The 25,879-nt window shown below is 38.4% G+C and overlaps 1 protein-coding gene across 1 annotated transcript; it reads right to left on the reverse strand.

Annotated features, from left to right (window-relative positions):
- Positions 1 to 1,042: 1,042 nt before the first annotated feature.
- Positions 1,043 to 25,384, reverse strand: rs1a (retinoschisin 1a). The gene is made up of 5 exons (XM_028801098.2): positions 25,370 to 25,384; positions 25,140 to 25,233; positions 17,632 to 17,773; positions 8,611 to 8,806; positions 1,043 to 1,288 (listed from the first exon to the last, which is right to left on the reverse strand). Exons 1-5 carry the CDS (start codon positions 25,382 to 25,384, stop codon positions 1,136 to 1,138), a joined length of 600 nt encoding a protein of 199 aa, XP_028656931.1. The 3' UTR covers positions 1,043 to 1,135.
- Between the last annotated feature and the right edge of the window lie 495 nt (positions 25,385 to 25,879).

Below are 25,879 nucleotides of genomic sequence, written 5' to 3' on the forward strand. Positions count from 1 at the left end.
TGACAGTATTAGCTGCAGATCTTAATTTATTGCTTACTTAATGCTTTGAGTTTCCTTCTTTTGCCTATATGACGTAATCAATTACACTACTGTAATGTTGCTTACATTGCATTCACTATGAAAGGAGCTACATATAATAAAGTAATCGAAGCTGTTTTAAAAAAACAGACCAATATTTTGCATTATGGCATTACTGGGGATTTGTCAACATGTGCCCTGACCCTGGAGAGGTATTGGACAGAGTCTTGAATGTGACCAACAAAAGTGGTAGTAAATGGTCACTCAGTGACAGAATTCAGTGAGGACTCCTGTTTTAGTTAATTTAATATGACAAATGTTAATGTTGAAAAACATTACAAACCATTCAAGTTGAGATAATGTGCCTTGGGCTAAATCGTGCTCTACATAGTAATTTCCAAACCTCTGACCGAGAAAGCCTCCTGATGTGCAGACTGATGTATTTATTTACTTTATTAGAAAGGTTTTCTGAAAAGGTTAAATAGGGTGATAACAATGACACATAAAAATGGGAAGACTTCATTAAAATGTGATGCAGGACCTAAAAAATTTTCCACTTTCTGCTCTAAAAGTTTCTTCTAATGTCTTTGATGGACTTCCAAGGAAAGGAAATTAATGTGATGGACAAATGGCCAATAATCTGGAAAGAGGCTGCAGTTGAACAAACAGAAACAGTTTCATTTAGTTTTGCTAATAGAAAAGCAGCTGTCATACTTTGTCATACAGTATATTATTGTACACTATCCATTTTGTCAGGAAATATGGAGGAACACCAACCTCTAGTGTGTATAAAGTTCTGCAGTCTAAACGGGCAGCCCCCAACTTTGAATTTGCTTTTCATACATACTGGAAGAGCAGATGTGAGTTCATCACAATTTTAAATCTCACTGTATACCATTACACAAATAGAACACACAGCAATAACTACATTTGTAGTAATATATGTTTCTAACTCAGAAAATAAGTTCAAAGTCTCTTTGGAAACCTGGACCAAGTCTGTACCTCTTATCTAATGAGTAAATAAAACTGTTTCAAAGATTTTATTTTCTTATAAGGAAGTCACTGTTTGTTACACAAGGGAAAAATGTCCGGTTGAATGAGGCCTAAAGCCACTGGCTCAGGTGCATTTGCTTATGCACTCCAGCAATTCCATGCGTACAGCAATACGTGTGTGCCAACCCAGTGGCAGGAGCCGGATGTACCTGGCAATGATGGGTGGACGAAGCAGGTTCTGTACTGATGAAGATCTATCTGAGTTTCCATAAAACACCTGTTCAGACAAAAATTCTCAATTAATGCAAAAACAAGATATGGCCCAAACATAAACAGAAAATTTACCCAGTTCTTTTAAAAGACACAATTCCAAATTTCCCAGAGGGATAAATAAAGTTCTAGCTCTAATTCTAATTCATTTAGCTGAAAGAAATGTATTTTTAATGGAAATTATTTACTGTGCCTGTAGAAAGACAAAAGTTATGCTTAAATTACTAATCTCTTAAATCATAAGAGTTATAAAACTAGCAAAACTGTGGTGGTAAGAAATTATTCAGCCCTTATATTTTTTCTGATTTTCTTGTATTACAGTACATAATCTTTTTGCTTTAAGCTGAGATTTATTTGCTGATGGCCAACATAAAAGATGATTAATGTCAAAGTTAATATGAAATTATTCTAAATTATCCAAAACTATAAAAAAAGAAAATAATATATTCAATAAGAATTCACCTTTTCTGTCAATTTGGTAGAAGCATCAACAAATGTTTTTCCTAGCTGAACACAGAAATTAGTTTTTTCAAAGAAATGCCATTGCTGAACAACAGATTTCAACTGCTGTCATAAATTATCGATTGGACTGGCCCTTTACAGAGCCACTTTGTTTTTACACCCCTGCAATTTTGCTTTGGCTGCACATTTTGGGTCACTGCTCTGCCAGAAGTTTGATCTTCGACAAAGGCACAGATTTCTTTCTGGCTGTGGTGGGTTTCCTCCACAACTTCTTTCTGCTTCTCTGTATTACTTTCACATTCTAGTTTCACAAATCTTCTAAGCCCTGACTTAGAGGAGAATTCCCACAAAATAATGCGTCCACCAGAAGGCTTGCTCAGAATAGCATGCTCAGAATGATCTTCTTCATACAAACAGAACTTAGAACTGAGGCCAAAGTTGGACCATATCAACACATGTAACAATCTTCAGCCTTGGCCACAGAGTTTCCCATAAGCCTTCTGCCAAGTTGTGGCCAATATCTGATTCAAGCTTTTTTCAATGACAACCTTATTTTTCTCCTCAGAATTCATTTGCACAGAACTTTCTGTTTCAGTCATGTTTTTCAATAATAGTTGTCATATGTGTTTTAGTGAACCCATTAACCTAACATCCTTCATGCATGGATACTCAGTTTTGAACAATATTCTCTTATACAGATTCACAGCTAGGAAACATTTTCCCTTTTCAATGCAATGAATGAACGAATTTCAAATGATCTGCACAATTTTTTTTCACATTTGTTTTAACCAATAATAAACATTTCTGAAAACTTTACAAAATGGTTGCATCAGAACTTAGTTGGTTGTGTCGCAGCAAAGGGCCCCTTTACACCTGTTGTAAAATATACATTGTTTTAGATCCAATGATGACTGGAAAGCATTCCAGCCAGATATAAATGCACATGTGATCGGATAATGGCCACATCATAGAAACCCCAGTCGGAAGTGGTCAGAAATGTACTGCGACCACATTAATGAATGGTAAATGCTCATGTGTATTTCTTTTTGTATGAGTAAGCAGATGTTGATTGGACATTTGAGCGCACTGCAGACAAAACAGATGCATTTTAACAACAGGTGCAAATATAATCAGGCTAAATTATATTCAAACCAGTAATGGCGCACTGCACGATATCGTGCAGTGAATACTCTTGACTTGAGCATTCATAGTTTTCATACTCTTTCTCTGTACGTTTAGCATTCGTTTGCTCAGAGGTTGATGCGCTTTCTGCTTCCTGAGCAGCTCTTTTCCACCCTAGTGGCCCGCTTCTTCTCTTCTTTTATTGGCATCTTTAAAACTGATTAAGTCAGTGTTTGTGTTGCAATTACTTACAGTATTACGTTTTCTTTGATTTTTCACATAAGCTGGCACTTAAGTCTTCAATCTGCCTAAAGAATGGTTTAAGATATGAAGTGGTAAGGGAAGTGACGGCAAAGGTGGTAGGGATGAGAATGGCACCCATACGCATGCGCTGCATGGCCGCCCTGCTGGCCGCTGCCGAGAGTTGATTCTACAATAAAATAAAATAAAAATAAAAAGAGGAATAACCTTGGAGGTTAATCATCACCCCGAAAGCGGATAGTAGACGTCAAGTAGTATATATGTACCAAATTTCAGGTCAATAGGTCAAACGGTTTGCGAGCTACAGGTGATTTAAAATCCTGGACAGACAAACAAACAGCCACGGTAGCGTATTATACAGGGTATATAAAGATACTATTCAGATACAAAATACATGTTCTATGTAAAGTACAATAAGCTAACAGTCACATTTTCTTAACATATTTCTATCTACAGAAAATGGCTTATTGTGACTTTGGAAATGTATTGTTACAGCATACATTATTTCACATTAAAAATACTGAATAGATACAGTAAATATGTGTACGAATCTTTTGTCATGCAGAAAATTGCGATGACTTGCAAGGGGATTTAATACTTTTGCATGCCACTGTATAGCTACCAAAAGCAAAATTAGAAAAAGCAGCTATTTTTTGTTTTAAAAATGGATAAGTTTGGTATTTTTCAAGTCAAAGTTATTTCTTCACAATCACTTTATTTATTAGTTTGCCACATACAACTATTCTAAAGTGAAGCATTTTTTACAAAATTTTTAAAAATACCTTGTCTGTTCTTGCAGCATACAATAGGGATGAAGGATACACAGGTCCATAGGTGACAGAAAAAGATTTAAAACTTACTGAATAAGTCAATTTGTCAAGCCAAAAATGTTATCATGTATTGATCTGCATCTTGAGATTACATATTGAAAAACAGCATATCTTTATCATTTAAAAAAGGAAAAGAGAAAAACATTGTCTTAAGCAATTCACTTGCTTTATTGTGTCCTCACTGCAATGACCTTTCAGTCCAAAGGGTGTGGATTCTGGTGGCTCTGAGGCTAAGGATCTGCACTGGCAATCGGAAGGTTGCTGGTTCGAATCCCATAAAATGCCAAAAAGAGACTGCTCTGTTGGGCCCTTGAGCAAGACCCTTAATCTGCAATTGCTAAGCGCTTTGAGTAGTGAGAAAAGCACTATATAAATGTAAAGAATTATTATTCACCTTGGAATGTAATTGCCAAGCGCCTTTGTTGACATTATTGAATGATGATGCTCAGACATGAGTGGCAGTCATTATTCTGTAGACAACTAGACAATAATAAGTAAAATAATCACAAGTTACAATCCTTTATATTTTTACATTATATGGAAGCTTATTTCATTATTTTACAAATATATGCTGATACTGGACTGATAATGGACGCATGTGTTTCAGTGAAAGAGAATATTGAGCGAGCCCATGCATGTAATAAGAACTGAAGTGACGTTATAGGTAGTGCTTAAAGTGAAACCAAACTTCTAGCTGTACTGTGTTGTTGGGTGTTTTGGTATATTATTAATTTTACTTTTACGCCCCCATAGAGATCAGAGCGTGTTGATAGTAGTATATAATATTGAGGAGGGTGGGCCCTTTCAAAAATAGAGCTCTTTGCCATTAGTAAATGATATTACAGAAGAGATTGGATCAGATGGGAGCGCAAGATGCCTGTACACACCATTAAGCTACTTCAAGCTCTTGTTACTGGCTTATATCCATCCATCTTCTTAACCCAATTATAGAGGGCAGAATCATGGAGCAAGAACAAGACATGAATGATCCCTGGCCAAGGCATCAGTCCATCTCAGAGTGAATACACACAGGCTAAGGTTCATTTAGTAACACCAATTAGCCTATAATTTAATCAGGTTGAAGTTTATAACCTGGGCAACAGTGATAGTGCAGAACCATTATTCCAGCTGTAAAACAATGGGGCCTGCATGACTTTTGCTTGTTTTCCAAATGCCTTTATAGCTCAATTGGCATGTGTAAGTGTCAATGCGTTTTCTCATGTAAAGTTAAAATGTGGCATAACATTACTGCTACCAGTCAAACACGTTGTTCTCAATTTTTTTATCACCATGTCCCCAGCAGGAGCTGCTCATCTTGCATTAAAAATGTCGGTAGTTGGTTTAAGGCACTTCAATCTGCTCTATCACACAATCTTACTTTTTTCAGTGAAAGGGGGGCTTGACTCTTTCAGATATCTAAGGCTTTTATTAAAAATACAATGTAGCGTAATCAGTTTACTTCAGATGTATTATTATCTGTAAAAAGTACAATGAAAGTCTTATGTGATCTTTCACTATGATGCCTCTTGGCATGAATCATGGGTGTAAAATCAGCTCCAAATTAGGAAAAAATTATTATATTATTTAAGTGCACATCTATCTGTTATTACAAGCCATGTCAGAGCATAACCACTGATGAAGCAGAATTGCAGAAGCAAAGGATATTAAGTATAATATAAAGGTAGGGTGGGGGTGGGTTGTCATAATTGTGAGCTATCAAGCCAACAGGAAATGTATTCTTACCTTACAAAAAACAGGACCAAAAATCTGTGATAAAATATTATTTATAGTTTCCTTTTATCACCACAGGGATGTCTTATAAACATGAAAGGCATGTTTTATTAATCGAAACCTTTGCTACTTCAAAATGGATATATTTGGTATGTTTTAGGGCTTTTCCTATCACTTATGGACCTGTGTACCCTTCAGCCCCATCGTAAGCTGCAAGAACAGATAAGGTATTTTTAAAACCCTTCAGTTTTATACAGTTTTATGTGTCAAATTACAGGTTGAGTATCCCTAGTCCAAAATGTTTCAGATCAAAAGTATTTTGGATTACTTGGTATATTTGTATATACATAACAAAATATCTTGGAGACACATGTAATCAACCAGCTAAATGACAACTCGTGCATATGGGACAATAATTCATATCACTTACAATAATATAATAATAGGGCAAATGCTGTGTATCTGCACTGATGAATGTTCCATTTTGTTATCAGTTTATATAGGCTACCTGTTGCCACTTTTCAGGGAGCTGGCCAGTAGGCTGGAATATTTCAGCCAACCTTTGCTCCATCACGCCTGCTTGTGATGGAAACCATTAATCCTACTAACAAGATGCTACATTCAGTTTTTGTATGTGTGGGAGTACTTAAAACATATCAACATAAAAAGGTCATTTGCAGCAGTGTCTGTTTTCCTAAAATAATCAGAGCAATTTACTGCACTCTCATATAGCAATAAGGACACCTAGTAAGAATGAAGCAGCTTTTGTTAACTGTAAGCAGTTACGTTCCATTAACTCACAAGTCATCTGCAATAACATTATGAGTTTTGAGGCAGGTTCGCGTACACACATTTACAAAATGATTGTGATTTATGACAATACATTGCATAGAAATGTGCATATGCCAGGCTTTATCATTTTTTTTTTGCATATGCATATATTCATGCTTGGATGCAGGAAAATTTTTATTAATAGAACCCCTGTGTGCAATTTGCCACTTATTGCATCCTGTATTTTTTTTTTCTTTTTTACTGGCGCTGTGTAGCACTTTTGAACTGCACTGCAGATTGTTTTGCTCCCCAACAGCTTGTGCAGCACATTGAAACTATTGTGCACCCTATTCCTGATAGTTGATGGAGTGATGGTGCTTCATGCTACTTTATAGAAGACAATCATTTTACACCCACATGGTTGTCGATCATGTGTTGTACCTTTGTGGTATCCAATGCATCACAGGGGACCTGACCCGGCCTTAAAATAAATAAATCCATTTTGAATCTGCATATACGTTACCCACATCTGTCCAACAGTAAAAAAATTAGAGGCAACATACGAGTAAGTAGCATCATGTTGGCACTCGATTTTCAATTTTGATTTTTGTAGCATTTCAGATTTTGGAATTTCAGATTAGGGATACTCAATCTGTAATATATAACATGATTGTGAAGAAATAACTTCAACTTGAAAAATATTGAACTTATCCTTTATGTTTAATCTGACCAGTATGATGAAACTGTGTACTCTCTTCAACTTTTTCCACGTTACCATTACACCTTGTTAAATTCCATGGGAAATGTAGCAGTATGATGATGTTTAATGGAGAAAACAAATATACTACCAGTTATTTCATGATTACTTGGAATAGAAATAATAAAGCAAGTTGAGTCCAAGCAATCAAATGACAAGCTGTAGGACAGTTATGAAGGAAGAACTGATATGACACGTTTTAAAAATACAGTCCAATTCATTTCATGTCATGCGTTATAAGTCTGCCTGAATTTGTACAGCCAATAATGCCAAATAAAACATGCTTTCTATGCTATGTAGCTGGCACATAATTGGACAAGATGCCTGTTTATCAATGGAAAGATCCATTTGAAAAGGGGGAGTTTGAATTAATGGGTTTGACATTTGTGGATAATTCGATCTAGATGTAGTTTTATGTTAATTCATCAAAATAATTTATGCACACATGCTGCAATATATAGGCAGTTCCCATTGTACTTATGCTTAAATTATTCATTTAATTAATACAGATAAATACAGTTAAGTAACAAATGTTTAGGGTGAATATTTTAATAACTAAATTTTCATTTCAAAAGTGAAACCTATGATCTTAAAAGTTCAAGTAAAAAAATATTTTTTTGCTATAATGCAATTACCTTTCCCATTACAGATAACATAACAGTTAGGTGTCGGAGCATATCCTGAACTGCCAATTAAAAGATACCCCCTAACTTGCAAGTCTTTGGTTATTTGGTTTGGTTTGGTTTGGTTTAGGCTTATTTGTCATATATAGGTTAACACAGGGTCAACATACAATGAAATGTGTATGACGAGAAAAACAAGTCACTCAGCCTAGATCCAATAAAGCTAAAAAAAATAATAAAAAATAAATAAAATTACAAGTTAAAAATAGACTAGCCATATAAAATAAAATGTGTACGTTTTAAAAGAAGTTATAGAGCAATATGAGTTGAATGAGCAGCAAGTACAAATGACAGTTATTGCACAGATAATGTTTTATAAGTACAGATGCATATTCCATAAGGTGCAGATGCACGTTCCAGTCAGTATTCAGAGTGTGTGCAGGTACAGTTTGTGTGTGAGTATTGCAATGTAGATGTAATGCAATATGGGTGTAATGTAAGTGTATGTAAGTGTTCAGGTGTTGCTGTTGAGGAGTATTTTATGAAGAGTGGAACTTCCAGTAAAAACTGGAAACACATGCATACACAAGACCAAGTGCAAACTCCACATGGGCATCCTTTTACCATTACTAAATTAAATTCACAAAATTTCCAAAATGTATTAAAAGAAGGGACTCTGAAGGTGAAATTGCAATGTATAATCTCCTAAATTTGTATAAACTGATGTCATGTTACTCATGCCGCTATTGTCATTTTAGGTCAGGTTACTCACCCTGTTGTTGCCAGTTTGGTCTTTGTAGTACACCCAGTTCAGATTCTCATCAGAGCGATACTGAACACTATATTTGGTCATCCACTCATCAGCATCACAACGACCTTGAGTGAGTATTCCAGAGATTACCTTGACATCTTTCAAGTCAATCTGTAGCCATTGACTAGTGTCCTGAAATTTGGACAGCCATGCACACCTGCAAATCCAATCAAAATACAGAAATTGACAAAAAAACTATACTTCTTATTGTACTAATATTAAAGAGAGTGTTCTGTTTAAAATGACATTTACCAAATGTGACAAAGATACAGTGACTTTTGACATAAAAAGATACAGTATTGTAAATGCTAACTCTAGTTGAATATTTTCATTTTTGTGTTCTCTGGGAAAAACTCATAAACAGTTTATGAAATTAGTAGATAGCAAATTCAAAACTCCAAACATAAGTCATGCTCAATAAGCAAATCTATATATATATATATAAAAGTCAATGTGTGTCTGTGTGTATGTATGTATGTTCCAGTATCACTTCCGAACGGCTGGAGCAATGTTCATGAAACTTGGTACACATGTTTTTCATGGGTCGACTAAAAATACTGTAGGGTGAAATCAACCCTAACCCACCCCCTTCTGGGTGGGGGGGGGGGTGATCTTGCGGTCTTGTATGCATGTTATCATCCAGTTGACACTCGGAACGACCACCAGAGAGCGAACAGGAGGTGACTGAATAGAATGCCTTTTATTGTCACTATACACATGTACAATGAGATTAAAAGCAGCTCCTTCAGTGCAGACATATATGTAGAACACAACAAGTAAATAAACAAATAAACAAATGGTGGAATAAGTTGCAAAAAAAGTTCTGCGATGCTATATACAAATGGAAAGAATAATAACTAAATCAAGTTATTGCACATTATTTAAATACTGGAAAGAATAAATAACTATTGCACTATTGGGTTATTGCACATAATTTAAATATTGCACAATAATGATGATCATGTGCAGTGAGTAGTGGATGTTGGACCCTGAGAGTAATGATTTTGTACAGTATACAGATATTACACAGTTATTATTCAGTACCATTTAGATATTGGATATTGCACAGTTGATGTATAGAAGGAAGTCCAGGGGTTGGGGGGTTAGACTGTGTAGTCAGTGCATGTGTGAGTTTAGAATGGTTATGGCTTTTGGGAAAAAACTGTTCTTGAGTCTGTTTGTCCTTGTTGTGATGCACCTGTAGTGCCTCCCTGAGGGCAGAAGGTCAAACAGATCAGAGCCAGGGTGGGAGCTGTCCTTGATGATGTGTTTTGCTCTGCTGAGGCAGCGGGAGGTGTAAATGTCCATCAAGGAGGGGAGAGGGCAGCCGATGATCTTCTGTGCTGCCTTTACTACTCACTGAAGCCTCTCCCTGTCTGCCATGGTGCAGCTGCTGTACCATACTGTGATACAATACGTCAGCAGGCTCTCGATGGACGAGCGGTAGAAGGTCAATAGCAGGTTGGAGTCCAGGTTGTGCTTTCTGAGGACCCTCAGGAAGTGTAACTGCTGCTGAGCCTTCTTGATGACCGCTGTGATGTTGTCTGTCCAGGAGATGTCAGCGGAGATAAGGACGCCAAGAAACCGGAAGGTATGGGCCCTCTCCACACACTCGCCGCTGATGTAAAGGGGGCTAAGTCGGTGCTGTGCCTCCTGAAGTCGACAATGATCTCCTTGGTTTTCCTGGTGTTCAGAGCCAGATTGTTCTTTGAACACCAGGCTGCCAACTTCAGGACCTCCTCTCTGTAAGCTGCCTCATCTCCCTTTGAGATGAGTCCAACCACTGTGGTGTCATCAGCAAACTTGACAATGAGGTTGTTGTTGTGGGCCGGACTGCAGTCGTGGGTGTAGAGACAGTACAGAAGGGGGCTTAGCACACAGCCTTGCGGGGTACCGGTGTTCAGTGTGCGAATGGAGGAGTGGTGGGGTCCGAGTCTCACAGTCTGGAGCTGGTTGGTAAGAAAGTCTTTTATCCAGACACATGTGAGAGGGGGGAGGCCAAGAGTGACCAGTTTGGTGATGAGAATGTTAGGAATGATTGTATTAAAAGCTGAGCTGTAATCCACAAACAGCATCCGGACATAGCTCTGCTGCTGCTCCAGATGGCTCAGCACAGAGTGGAGAGCTACAGCAATGGCGTCTTCTGTGGATCTGTTTGTGCGATATGTGAATTGGTAGGGATTGAAGTCTTGGGGGAGATAGTCCTTGATGTGCTGGAGAACCAGTCTCTCGAAGCACTTCATGATTACTGGAGTGAGGGCCACAGGGCAATAATCATTTAGGCTGGTGATGGGAGACTTCTTCGGCACTGGAATGATTGTGGCTGATTTTAGGCAGGATGGAATGACTGCCTGGGCTAGGGAGAGGTTGAAGATTTTGGTAAAGATAAAAAGACTGCCAGCATTCTTTATGTTTGAGCACCACTGCGCCCCTGTTGTTTTTCAAATTAAACAGAGTTGGCCTGTTCCGCGCGTCAACTGGATGATAACATACATATATGACTGCAAGACAAGCACATTAGTGAGTCTTCATTGTTTGTTAATTTATTTTTAAAGGTGTGTTTTTTTATTATATTTTTTTCAAACAATTAAAAAAAACAACATAAAAAACTCTTTATTTTCTTCCCGGGCAACGCTGGGTATTTCAGCTAGTATTATAATAATATTATTATATTGTAATTATAGCCCATCCATACATTATTTTTGTTAACGTTTTACTTAGGCATTCGATTTGCATTTGGTGTTAAGAGTTCTGCTGAAATGAATTACATTATAGATCTTCATCAACATTTGTGGATATTTTGTGAAACTCAGACTTAATTCTGGAAAACAATATAGATCAATTTACATATAATTAAAATGCATCTCTGAAAGAGACCTTAGATACACTAGTCCTACTCAAAATAAATATGAGTAGAGCACAAGGACCATTTATGCTCTTAAATTAGAAGGCTAACACCTTAAGTGTACATAGAGAGTAACACACTTATGTCTTTTCTGGTCTGCTCTAAATACTATAAATTAAAACAGAAATTACCCTTGTGTGCTATTTAGAACAGTTGCTAATTTGACAAATGGGAAACCTGATCTGCCATACAAAAATACAACAAATATTAGCGACATAGATTTTATTAATTTCTTTAGTCTTAAAATTAATAACGTAACATCACAGGCTTTAAAGTTATCTTTTACTAGCATAACTATTAATGTGCTAAAAGTGACAGTTTTAAGGCCATTAGTGAAAAAAGGAAGCTAGACACAAATCCATCCATCCATCCAACCCGCTGAAACCGAACACAGGGTCACGGGGGTCTGCTGGAGCCAATCCCAGCCAACACAGGGCACAAGGCAGGAACCAATCCCGGGCAGGGTGCCAACCCACCGCAGGACACACACAAACACACTAGGGCCAATTGAGAATTGCCAATCCACCTAACCTGCATGTCTTTGGACTGTGGGAGGAAACCCACGCAGACACGGGGAGAACATGCAAACTCCATGCAGGGAGGACCCGGGAAGTGAACCCAGGTCCCCAGGTCTCCCAACTGCGAGGCAGCAGCGCTACCCACTGCGCCACCGTGCCGCCCCTAGACACAAATATACTTAATAATTATAGCACTATTTCAAATGTATATTTTCTCTCTGAAGTACAAGAAACAGTCTAGCTTTCATGCTAATCATAGAACAGAAATTGCAATAATGTGTTTTGTCTATGACTTTGTAATGTCTTTTACACTATAGTTAGTATGTATTATCTATTCAGCCTTTGATGCTATTGACCAGTTGTTTTCTTATGCAGGTTTGAAAATGTTGGGCTGTCAGGTGCTCCCTTGCATGGTTTAGTTCATGCTCATCAAATTAATTTCAGCAGGAACAGAAATGTGATGATAGTGCCCAGTCTTTAATTCCTAAACCTACACATTGTGTTCACCAAATCTCAGTACTCACACCGCTGTGTTTTTTGCTTTACATGCTGCCAATGGGGAAATTTATTTAGAAAACTCAACATCCACTTTCACTTGTATAAAGATGACACTCAGCTGTATGTTTCCCTCAGACGATACAATCTTTTTCCTATTGTATCCTTAACTGAGTCAACATGTTAAAAGATTGGATGACTGATACTTAGTTGTCTTCAAATGTAGGAAAAAACTTAAAATTGGTGGGAATGACAACAACAAGGCACAGTCACTTTTTAAGTCAATTTTTTAAGGATTAGTAAATGCCACGCCAGGATATCTCGCCCAGCAGGTTCGCAGACATCCATATAAAGATATGAAAGGACTCCTGGAAGTCATGGAGCGTCAGCTCATGGTCCACCGAACTGGGGGGTCGGAAAAGCCGGCTCGTGGGGCCCGACAGGGACGGGCCGTACACCCGAGCCCACCCGTTGCACGGCAGAAGCGCCAACGAAGCCCAGAGAAAGACCGGGTCCGCCGCGCTGTTTCAAGTGTGGGGACCTCGGTCACCTGTTCCAGCCTGTCCTCTATACCAGCAAGAGGCGATGGACTGCACTTGGGCCACTTCGGAGAGGTACTGTGCTCTGTTAAACCCTCTGGCTATTCCTAATACGGGAGTGGTTTTAGTTAATGGTCATTCTGTACTTGCCTTGTTTGATTCCGCCAGCAACATACCCATTGTCGCTTGCCGTTACGTTCTACCGCAACAATGGCTGAACCAATATGTAAGCATGACTTGTGTACATGGGGAGACCAGGTCATATAGGTCCGTGAAATGTTATATTTCCTGGAAGGGTGGCCTGACTCAATTATCGGTCGCGGTGTTGCCCGAGCCTCCTTTTCCAGTCATTTTGGGACATGACTGGTCATACAAAAAAAGCAGTAGACGGAAAACCACTCCTGGGGCCAAATTGGGTCTTGTTATGGGTGGACAAGGCGCCATCCACGCGGCTCCCACGCCGTGCACACAGGTAAACAATGATGACGTCAGTAGCTGGGGGGAGGATTCTCTGGCATCGGACCCTGACCTGGAAGAGGACCCGGACGAGGGCCAGAGCCAGAGAACCAATAGCGCTCCCGAGCATACTGACCCCTTAGACACTATGAGTCACCAATTCAGATCTACAACCGCGTCATTTAAAAGAGAACAGTGGAATGATGATTCCCTGAAGTTTGCCAGGAATGCAATTGTTTCCGTAGATGGCCAGATGTCGGACAGTTCCATGCCACCGGAGCCCTATTTTGTGTTAGAGAATAATCTGTTATATCGGGTCACGAATCACGAAGGCGGAGTGCAGAAGTTGTTGCTAGTACCGCGAACTTTCCGGCGGGAGGTCTGCGAACTAGCACACTCCCACCTCCTGGGTGCCCATCTGGGGACCGAAAAGACCCTGGAGCGGATCAAGCTCCGTTTCTATTGGCCGGGAATAAATGAGGAGGTCCGACACTTCTGTCAGTCCTGCCCGGAGTGCCAGACCTGTCAGATACCTAGGAGGGACCGTGCTCCTCTAGTTCCTATTCCCCTCGTTGACATTCCCTTTGAAAGGATCGGTATAGATCTTGTTGGACCCCTGGAGCCTTCGAACCGTGGCCAGAAATATATATTAGTCATGGTTGATTACGCGACTCGGTATCCAGAGGCAGTACCGTTATGCTCCGCCAATTCAAAGAATATCGTACGGGAATTGGTCAAACTTTTTTCTAGAGTGGGAATACCTAAAGAAGTCCTCACGGACCAAGGTACTCCCTTTACTTCGGATACGTTCAGGGAGGTGGCCAAGTTGCTCCATATTAAACATCTTAAAACGTCAGTCTACCACCCGCAAAACGATGGATTGGTAGAGCGCTTTAATCAGACACTTAAAGCAGATGTTACGTAAGGTAGTCAGCGCAGACGGTAGAAACTGGGACGAGCTTTTACCTCTCGTGCTTTTTGCTTACGAGGAGGTGCCATAAGCCTCCATTGGTTTTTCTCCTTTCGAGCTTCTATATATGCGTCAACCCCGGGGACTTTTGGATATTTTAAAGGAAGGCTGGGAAGCGGAGGTTCTTCCCAGCACTAATGTGTTGGAGTACATCGTGCAACTGCGTTATAGGATGAATAAGATTCGGCCTATTCTAAAAGAACACATGGTTTGTGCTCAAACAGCACAAGCCCAGTGTTACAATCGGAATGCCGTCCTCAGGGAATTCCACCCCGGAGACCGTGTGATGGTACTCGTGCCCACCTCCCATTCCAAATTGCTGGCTCATTGGCAGGGCCCATATGAGGTAAAGGAGCGAAAGGGGCTCGTCGACTATTTGGTGAAACAACCGAATCGTCGGCCGAGCGAGAGGGTGTACCACGTGAACTTACTGAAGCCGTGAAGAGATCAGGACGAGGCTCCGCTCTCCGGTACAGCCCTCTCCCATTTTGCAGAAAAATCAGCCCTTAACCTCAGTCCAGACCTAACACCATTCCAACGGCAGGAGCTGGAACAAGCGATCCGGGCCGTCCCCGAAGTGGTTAGCGAGTCACCTGGCCATACTTCTCTGATTGAGCACGACATCATTACTGAGCCTGGGGTGGTTGTCAGGGAGAGACCCTATCGCCTCCCAGAGGCAAAACGTGCAGAGGTGGAGCTCGAAATCCAGCGGTTGTTGGACATGGATATCATTGAGGAGAGTTATAGTCCCTGGTCCAGTCCTATTGTCCTCGTTTCCAAACCAGATGGTTCCTGGAGATTCTGCAACGACTTTAGACGTCTGAACCAGGTCTCCAAATTTGATGCCTATCCCATGCCTAGGGTGGATGACCTGCTTGAACGCTTGGGTAAGGCACAATATCTGACTACACTTGACATGACCAAAGGGTACTGGTAAATTCCCTTAACAGCATCCGCAAAAGAGAAAACAGCATTTAGTACCCCTAGTGGACATTGGCAGTATAAGGTCCTCCCATTTGGCCCCCGCGACCTTCCAGTGTCTGGTAGACAGAGTACTCTGGCCCCACCAGCCCTACTGTGCCGCCTACCTAGATGACGTGGTCATTTATTCCGGCACCTGGGAGGAACATATACTGCAGGTGTAAGCCGTCCTCGCAACACTAGCGTAGGCCGGTCTCCACATCAATCCCCGCAAGTGTTTCTTCGGCTTGAGGGAGGCCAAATATTTAGGCTACCTAGTGGGGCGGGGACAGGTGAAGCCACAATGTTCCAAAATAAAAGACATCCTTGAATGGCCCTGTCCGAATACCAAGAAACAGGTGCAAGCCTTCTTGGGGTTAGCGGGGTACTACCACCGGTTTGTTCCCCGTTTCTCTGAGAGGGCAGCACCCTTGACAAATCACACAAAGAAAGGGGCCCCTGTGTATGTGGTATGGAACGATAAAGCGGAACAAGCATTCAGTGACCTAAAGAAGGCCCTGACATCGGCACCTATATTACACACTCCTGACTTCTCTTTGCCCTTTACTCTCCAGACCGACGCTGATGGTGCCGAACACCCCGTAATATACCTGAGTCGGAAACTGTTGGACCGGGAGACCAGGTATGCGGCAGTGGAGAGGGAAGCCTTGGCCATTAAGTGGGCAGTGACTCATTTGCAGTACTATCTGCTGGGTCGCGAGTTCACCCTAGTGGCAGACCATGCTGCTCTCCAGTGGATGGCCCTGCACAAGGAGTCGAACCCCCGAGTCACCAGGTGGGTTTTGGACCTGCAGCCCTATAAGTTTTCTGTCACTTATCACCGGGGTCTCCTTCAAGCCCTCTCCCGGGTTCACGACCTCTTGGTTCGGTCCGCCCGACCCGGTGGGTCTGGGCTGAGGGGGGGGGGGTCATGTCACGTACGTGCGATTAGGGAGCCACGGAACGACTCAAAACGTGACATGAAACCATATGTCAGAAGGGAATGGCGGGGTACTAACCTCTCTCTCTTTATTTCTGCAGAAAGAAGGATGCACTGCCACCATGAATCCACCCTGAACACATGAAAACATTACAACACTTCCGCCTTCCCTCTGTCGCTCCCCGATGAAGTCATCCATCCCAGCATCCATCACGGTTCCTTCCGAGCAGTCCATTCACCTATTTCCGGTCCCTCCCGATAAATGTTCCCCTCTCCGCCATCATGGCGGCTGTCATATGAATGCCAATACTGAACTTGGGGCCGGAAACCCCAAACCTTTATGTGCTTGGAGTCATTCTTTCACAGTGTATAGATGATGTTTGGTTTAAAGCATAATAGTAAACTTCTGTAAGCACTCTTGGCCAGTACTCAGAGAAAACAATTACACAAAAATAAAATGAACTAAATTCAGAATTACAAATAAGATGAACATACCAGAAAGTAACTTTATTTCAATATTATTATTATTGTTATTATTGTTGCACAGTTAGCTGATGCCCGCATCCAAGAAATATGATTTTTTTTTCTAAAATTCAGTATTGCAAATTAATTTCATATTTGAATATACTTTAAATATATGCTATCAAAAAATATGCACCTATTTTAAGTTCAGGATCACATTTGTGAAAATACTGTATTTTCTGAATGGCACTTCTAGCCTCCTTTATAGGTATATCTCAAAATTAATGTATTATATCTCAAGGGTATGTTAATAAATTCACTTAAAAGATATTTCAAATTTATTTCAGGTGCCCAAAAATACATTAGGACAAGAAGTGCTATTGATAAGATAAGGGGAATACATTTGAGTTTTTCTGAAAGGAACAGAAAATTATTTTCAGATATTTCAAAATTACACTGAGATATCTACATTACAGTGAGATATTTTAAAATAATCTGCATGTATCTTAAAACAGAGAAGAAGATACATCGAGATTTCTTTAAACTAATTTTAGATATCCTTAAATATGAATTTAACTTGTTATATTTCCAACAGCAATGAGCAAAGGCAGAAATGAACCCCTTGGTTATCGTAAGGTGACAATAACTCAGTTATTTTAATTGCTGCCAGTTAGGGGGATTTTTCGAGAAAAATTGGTAGGTCATATTGCACATTTGGCACATCAGTCTAGGCTTACCCAAATCCTTGTCCATTCAGCCTTGCCTTATTAGAGGTCCAAGACGAATACCAGCCCACATACTGATCTTCATTTGAGCAACTGATCTGGTCTGCCGTTACTGCTCCAGCTTCAAATCCAAGTGGCCTGTGATATGGACATTCTAGAAAAAAGCAAGCCATTACTAAAGTTAAATGCACAAGGCCTGATTCTTAAGACTTTACAAATTTATCTTCAACATATATCAGGATGAACAGTTTCCTACAGTAAAATGCCCATACTGTATGTTTTTAAAAATGTACCCATTATGAAAGGTTTTTTAATTAAAAAGTAAATTCTTTTTTAACAATTGCTCTATATTTTATATTTTTAGTGGAAAAATGTTTCCATTTCAGAAACAGTCATTTCTTCGCATATGAGTAACTATTGATCCTTTCAATCCCAATAGCCATCTATTCCACTTTATAGTTGTAGGGAGCTGGTGCAAATTCTGGCAGCACCAGGTGCAAAACAAAAAACAGTTCTAGACAATCCAGCAGTCCATCACATACGACATTTATACACACCAAGATGACTTACAGTTATTTTTGGAAAGTGGGGAGAAACCCGATAAACACCCAAGAATAACATAAATTCACACAGACATTGCCATGTCTCCTTGAGCTGTGAGGCAAGAACACTATGCTTTGGTATATGGAGTATGTATATTTTATAAATTAGAATATTTTAGTATTTGACTTTATAAAGGAAAAACCTTTACACTTAGAAATCTATATAAATAGGCAACTCTTGAATTTTACTTAGAATAATTGCTAACCTAACAAATTAGAAACTGGAACTGTTCAGCAAAGTCACTTAACATTAGCAGTAATAAATGATTTTTTTCAACAGTAGACTTTAAGATTACAGATTTGTCATATAGCTACTAAATATTGTACTATTTGTACAAAGTACATTTTTAAATTTAGGTTAATAGCTTTGCATGTTTTCCTTGTGGTTGTGGTGGATTACTTTGGGAACTCCCATTGTTTTTCATATTAGACTAAATGGTGAACCCAAAATTAACCTGTGTTAGTGCGGCAGTATATGAATCAGCTTTATGACAGACTACTGCTGTGTCCAGAGTTGTTTTCCTATCTTGCACGTAGTGCTGCTGGGTTTGGCTCTTGCCCAGTATGACCATGACTTAGATATAATAGGCCTTTGAATATTATATATTATTTTTAAGATAAATTCAGCTGATTAGCTGTGGAATAATTCTTGCAGTACTTACATATGCCTATTTTATACATAATTAATAAATAATTGCTAAATGTCATTCAACTGATCTCAAGAATTATAAACCTGATGTGGAATATACAGTTACAGTATAGTTAAAAAGTAAATTTTAAAAACTAATTTACACGCACCAAAAACAAACAAAAAGAAGAGTACATTTTTAAAATTATTTCTCCTAAAAGTAAAATTATTTTAGCTTAATACTGCTGGTTTCAAAATCTTATTAAAGGTGAAAATAAGTCTAACATGATTTACCTTGAGTTCAGCATTTGCTTCAACAAACTCTGAAGTCTCTGTCAGGCTGTTTTTTAACATTCTGACACACACTGTATCTACTCTTTTTAAATACTGATAAGACTCTAATTTCATCAAAAACTCCAGTACTAGATTCTAACTGTCCTACATCTGCCCTACACCAGTTTGAACACACTGAAAGGCAGCACAGTGCAGAACAAATGATTTCAGCAGAATCTAACAACAGATCTATCACTGGTGACAACAGGCCCACATCACAGTCTCTGAAGAAAACAAATGTAATTTCAGATGGTGGAAAAATTCTGTAAATAGTAAGTTAATATTAACAACTCCTAAGATAACAAAGCATGAATCATCTTAGCTGAATCCACAAAGAAATAGGATGTTATCACTGATAATCATTCAATCATTTCCTAAATCTGCTATTTCCAAATTAGATATACAGTATATACTGTATAACAACATTCTAAGATCGGCTTAATTTAATGCAGGGTTGCAGGGAAACAGCATCCATCACAGAGGTATAGGGTGCAAGGAAGGAACCAACACAGGACTGGATACCAGTGCACTGCAGGATCCACTCACGTTCACTCTCTCACTTACACAAGGCCAATATGGAATCACCAATCAATCTAACACACATTTTTAGAATGTGTGAGAAAAAAAACTGATTACTTCAGCTCTCTCAACAGGTAGAGTTCTTATATCCTGGGGGTGTTAGACCCACTGTCAACCCCTACTAGTTTCGAGGACCTGTAGTTTTCCTTTGGTGTTTTCCCTCTTAGCTAATAGGTTCTGGTCTTAAGGTACTGGAGCTCCCTTTCCTCTGATGCTTTATATGAAGCACTGCCTATGGGTTATGAACATTAATGTAGGAAGTAGGGCTTGCTGGCAGAGCTGCTCAAGTGACAGATTGATTTTCCCAACTTTTAATAAGCTTTTGAGATCAGCAGCCTCCACCTCACTGAGGACATTTAGCAGCCTTGACCCACATACCAGCCTTGGCCTATCCTTGAGCCAAAAACACTGAGAAAGATATTTGGGCTACTGAGAAAAGTAAAGAGATGGACAGAAATAACAATCATGGAGGATATAGAGAAAAGAATGGTCAGATGGCTGGTACACTTAGAATTAATGGAGGAAAAAAGGAAGATAAAGAAGGTTCATCAAATGCTGCTTTGTGAAATGAGACAAAACACCTAAGTAAAAGAATGCTAGATGGTGTGCAAAGAAAAGAAGGAGACTGGCTACAGACAGGTCAGGATGAAGCAAAGGGGTACAAGAGGCTCAGGTCACACAAGGGCTTGTAAAGCAAAAAAGTGGAAGGAAGGAAGTAAAGAAGAAAACTGGAGTAGCTGGAGAAAAAATTAAGAAGACACAGGAAGAATGCACAAATTCTATCCCAGTATGCTGAATTCATCAGGCAACCACACTAAGTAATTACTAAACACTTAATGTCTATAATGACCACAAACTGAACAAGGAACAGCTCTAAACTACTACTTTATACTACATCGGATCACAAATAAATGTAGAACTAATAATAAAATTATCCAAAGAATAAACAGAACTACTGTGTTTGGAAACTATTTGCCAGTGTTTTCCTATTACCATTTATATATTTTACCAACACATACCCCAGTGGGAGCTGCCAGTGAGTTTGTTCATACAGTATGTTTTACAATAGTTTTGCCAAAGATTCTGGTCTGATCACATTTTGTATTTCTCCTTCTCCTTCTTGTCTATTTGTCCTACGGTGGCACTTGTTCTTACAACTTTCTCTCCTGGTTTTGGAAGAGGATCTCAAAACTGATGTAAATTGATCATTGATCATTTACTTATCTTATTGTACAAAAACTATACTAAGGGAGGGACTGGGTGGCTATTTTGTTTCCATTAGTTGCACTTTAACTTTATTTTTAGGTTTTCAATTAGTTCTAGCTTCCTTCACATTGGAACAGTTTCATAAGTAATAAAATAAAGTGAATACACTGTATGTATTGGTGGAAACTACATGCCTAACAAGATTTTACTACCTTGCACTTAATCACTGATTACACTAATTGATTACAAAAAAAAACAGTGTAAACAGTAGAGAAACATTTTGCAAAGAATGTAACATTTTCATGGCTTAGAGAGCTGTTTTGCTTCTTGTTTGAACTGCTTAGGTCATGTACTGTATTACAAATGGAGCCTGAAGGAGATTCTCTGCCAGCTCAGAAGCACCAAAGCAGCAAAAACATGTATTCAATGTATATGAAACATCAGTTGTGGAATAGTATGGTGGCCTTATTCCAAAAGGGAATATCACAGATGTTGTAGCAATTAGACACGTGTGCTACAATGAAGTGAGCATGTGAAGAGAACTTGTAAGTTCTTTCCCACTGGCATGGTGGACAAAGTATTTGTTAGTCCATGCAAACTACAACAAAGATCGATCAAGCTGTCTTCATACAATAGACAACACATTTTCAATAAGGAGAAAATGCTGATTGAAAAACTTTCCTAGCAGTCAATAACATGCTATGGACCAACGGTACCAAGATGAAGTGAAATAAAAGAAAAGAGACAGCCAAAAGCAGTCTTTAAATTTTCAATTGGCAAACACTTAAACTGTACTGCAGTCAACAGTTTACTTCTGAAATAAATGCTCATAAATAATTAAGAGTCTGACTGAACTTTTTAAAAGATCACCTTCTCTACAAATAAAAAAAAAGTTCACTTGACAGAGAACAGCTTACTAAAAGTAATGTAGGTGGCACTTACTGAAGATTTATCTGCATTATTACAATCTGCAATGGTAATTATTTCACACAAGCTAAAATGCTGGCCATATCTTTAGATTTTAATTATCTGAAATATCACTAATTGTTAATTCTTCAAGTTTAAGTTGTTAACTTTAAAAGGGAAAAATTATAAAATTCTAAGAATGATTGGTGTCTAATTGAAGCCTAATTCTTGCCTTGCACCCAACCTTCTGATGTAGGGTATGACCTCAATGATGCTGAAACGAAATAAGCAGGTTTACTAAAGTAAGAAAATAGTTCTTAGCTAACGTGTATTCATTTTCCAACTCACTATCAATGTCAAATGACCTGGCGCTTGTCCCAGCAGCACAGGAAAAAATTAAAGAACCCATCCAGGATAAGATTCTACAGCATAACAGACACTAGCATTTTCATTCACTGGCCAGTTAACTGATGAACCAACAGAAAACCTATGTGGACACTTCTATAACTACATGATTTTTATATAAACCGAGAGTGCTTTGGTAGCCAATAAAACTGACTATAAAACCTCATCAACAAATCTCATCTGTAAAGCCTGAAATATCTTTCCCATGTTAGAAGATAAAGGAGGATTTCCTTCCTAAGTTTCACAAATGCTAATGACTGGTCAAAGACATAAGAGTTTTAGCAGTTCTAATCCTCACAACATTCTGTGATGAAGAGATAAACAGTTCATCTTTGAGCACTACCTAAAGTCCCAAATATATTTTCCAAATGCTAAACAAAGGCTGCCCATCTCCCAAAAAAAAGTTCAATACTGAGTTTCATATTGAACTTGAAAATGCTTTGTTTTGCTTCAAGGAAGAAAATATGAATAGTTTTATTGGAATGCCAATGTGCAGCAGACTGTAGCAATGAGCATTTTGTAGTCTGTGTTTATTTGAACAATTTTTTGATATACTGTATTTGCATTTGGTGGTCTGTTCAATACTATCAGTCACATTTACCACAATACATGTTTCAGTGTTACTTAAGCTTCTTTTTAAAAATGAACCTGAATCTACAACAGACAGGTACACATCTCTTTATTTAAAAACTAGCTACTACATATGTCACAGAGGAAGGTTGTACCAGTAGTGAAACTGTAGTGTTTTGTGGAAGAGAAGAATGATTGAGGACTGATGTGTTGGTGTTATCAGACATTATATGCTGCTGTGGAGACATGATCGGAATCGGTAGGAGGGCTTCATAGTGGCCATTGTCCAGTTGTCCTGAGTACAGAAGGTAAATGAAGAGAGTATTTCCAGAATTGTAAATGCAAGGTGGGATGTTGGGGTCGTGTTTGAAGTAAATGACGATGGTAGCATGGAGAATCTCTGAAAGAGCTTGAATTTCAGCTTCACCACCATAAACTCTAGATGTTGCCATGTATTGATAGTACTCCTGATTTCTTGTGATAACTCGATTTGCGTTGGAAAGAACAACAGGAAGAACGTCTCCAAATCTGTCCCAATGTGATGCAACGAAATCTACTGCCCTATGTCGTACTGAGAGTGCATTGCCTTTGTCAACTGTTTGTGTCAAGAAATAACCCACTGATAGGAACAGGCAGTTGCCGGATCCCGGAATAGAGATGATGTTGTACAAAAACCCGTCGACAGAGAAGATACTGTCGTTCATTTTATAACAAAGGCTTAGGAAACAACCGTTGCAGTATAACGAAAATAGCAAGGTGTATGGGAGGCCGCAGGCAGCTTGGGGAAGGGTTTGGAAGATGACAAATAGGAATCGAGAAATGCCGTGTGGGCAGGACCGGTTTTGAAGTGGAAGCAGGACGAACCAGAAGAGAAATATATATAAGAGATAAATTACACATTGAGACCCCATAGCAACACAAAAAGAATGTGCATACTAATACTGACTGGGCCATGAACCAAGCCAAGCGGCTTAGGGTGTGCCAGCACCTTTAACCACCAATTAAATATATTAAATTACTATTCAATGAGTATTAATTGAACAAACTCATTTTTAATAAGAATTTATCCTGTTTAAATGTTGTTATAGTTAGGATAACAATAACAAGCTCTCTGTGACTGCAAGTTCCATATTCTAAGTTCAGAATGGCTGTGAAATGGTACTACACATTAAAATTTATTAAAAACTTTTCCACAAGTTGAAGTTTTCTGTTAATACCAGGTTTGCATGTTTACTATGATTGATGTGTACCGTATAAAGCTGAAGCACCAATGCACTTTTGTCAGCTACAAAATGTGGAAACAATTATATGAGATACCTGAGTCACCTCTGGTATAAAATTACCTTTGCATTAGAGATGACCTGAGTTGCTAGGTACACCTTCTCTTTGCTACTGTAAAAGGTTATTCTGAAGTAGATTCTATTAAAAGAGTTTGCCCAAAAAGAATGGAAAAACATTAAACAATGTCTTTGATTTTACCTTATTTTAGTAATTTTACATAGCTAATTGTATTTACCAAGAAAAACACTTTGAAAAAAATAACTCACAATAACACCTACCGACTTATTTATTGATATAGATATATTTTGTGTTTAAACGTAAGTAGAAATTTTAAGTTCTATATTGAAGGTTCAAATGAAGTATACAACAGAAGAATATTTTATGTGCTTTGCAGGATAAATGGCTTGAAACTTTTACAAAAAAGGAATCAATATGTTGTGTTTCCTTATTTTGTCTAGAGCTATCTATTATAGATCTGCATGTGTCAAATAATAAAATATTATGTGCAAAGGTACATTCTACAGCAGATGTTTCTAATCTTGTGACAAATTTTATCTTAGAAATGTATTTTAATGTAGTCAGCCCTCTCTGTTACTAGTTTTAACAGTGTATTACATTATTAGGAGAAAAAAGTAATACTTTATAAAATAGAAAATTTTATACCCCAGAACCATGATGAGAAAATGCATTTGCCAGATAAGACAAAAACTCTTCTTTATACAGAAAGTGGAGAGAAGCTTCTGGTTTCTAATCATCTTTTTCAGTTTGAAATTAATCGTAAAAACCACTTTTCAGAAAAAAAACACAACATTTACCAATGTACAGTATTGTTATTCAACAAAGATTTGTACACACACAAAAAATATAACAAAAAGCATATATGCCCTATTGTCAACAATTTAGCATTGCCTATTGTCAATTTCAAATGTGTCTTTAAGTAAGCACTGATTAATAATAAAAATAAGGGTTTTCTAACAGTGTTTACGACAAGCCTGTTTTGTAACCCTCACCTGGTATGCACCTGCTGCTCGTCCATTGTAAGGCAGGTCCATTTGGACATTCACGCCTGCAGGCCTTCTCTTTTTCTTGGTCTGAAATGCTATCCTACACCATATTGTAAGAAAAGAAAAACTCAAAGTAAAATAAAATGTCAGATTATTTTGAAATAATGGTGTCTTAGTCAGTGATCAATTTCATTTTTCCCATTGTTACACCATCAGTCAACATTATGTGATTTTACCGAAAATTTCCCCATATCTAGTAATAGGTAAAAAATAGTAAAATATTAAGAGTTGTATAACTTCTGTTATCAGCAATAATCAAAATAAAAATATACCTCTTCAAACAATTAAGTATGGAACAGGTAAAACACGTACCTCTTGTGCATACAGTATACATAATGCTGTTCCAGGAGTGTGCATATTTAAGAAGGAAAACAAAATTGTTTTATTAAAAATATTAACAAATCGGAGTAATGGTCATAGGTTTAATATAAGAGTCACCCTTGGCTTTCTGTTTTAGTGGATCCGTACATATTAAAATACAAACAACTTAAATTTAAATGTAAAATCTTGAGAGCACAAGAAAATAACATGGTTACCACCCTCCAAGCAAATGGAAGAATAGAGAACATACATTTTGATAAGACAAGAGCCGACAGTATGATATTCCATGTCTTCATCTTCATCTTGCACTCTTGGTAATAGCACACAGTGAAACAACATCTGTTAGAAGGCAATTGGATTACCAA

The sequence above is a fragment of the Erpetoichthys calabaricus genome, chromosome 4 (genome assembly GCF_900747795.2).
Source record: "Erpetoichthys calabaricus chromosome 4, fErpCal1.3, whole genome shotgun sequence".
In the NCBI taxonomy this organism is placed as follows: domain Eukaryota; kingdom Metazoa; phylum Chordata; class Cladistia; order Polypteriformes; family Polypteridae; genus Erpetoichthys; species Erpetoichthys calabaricus.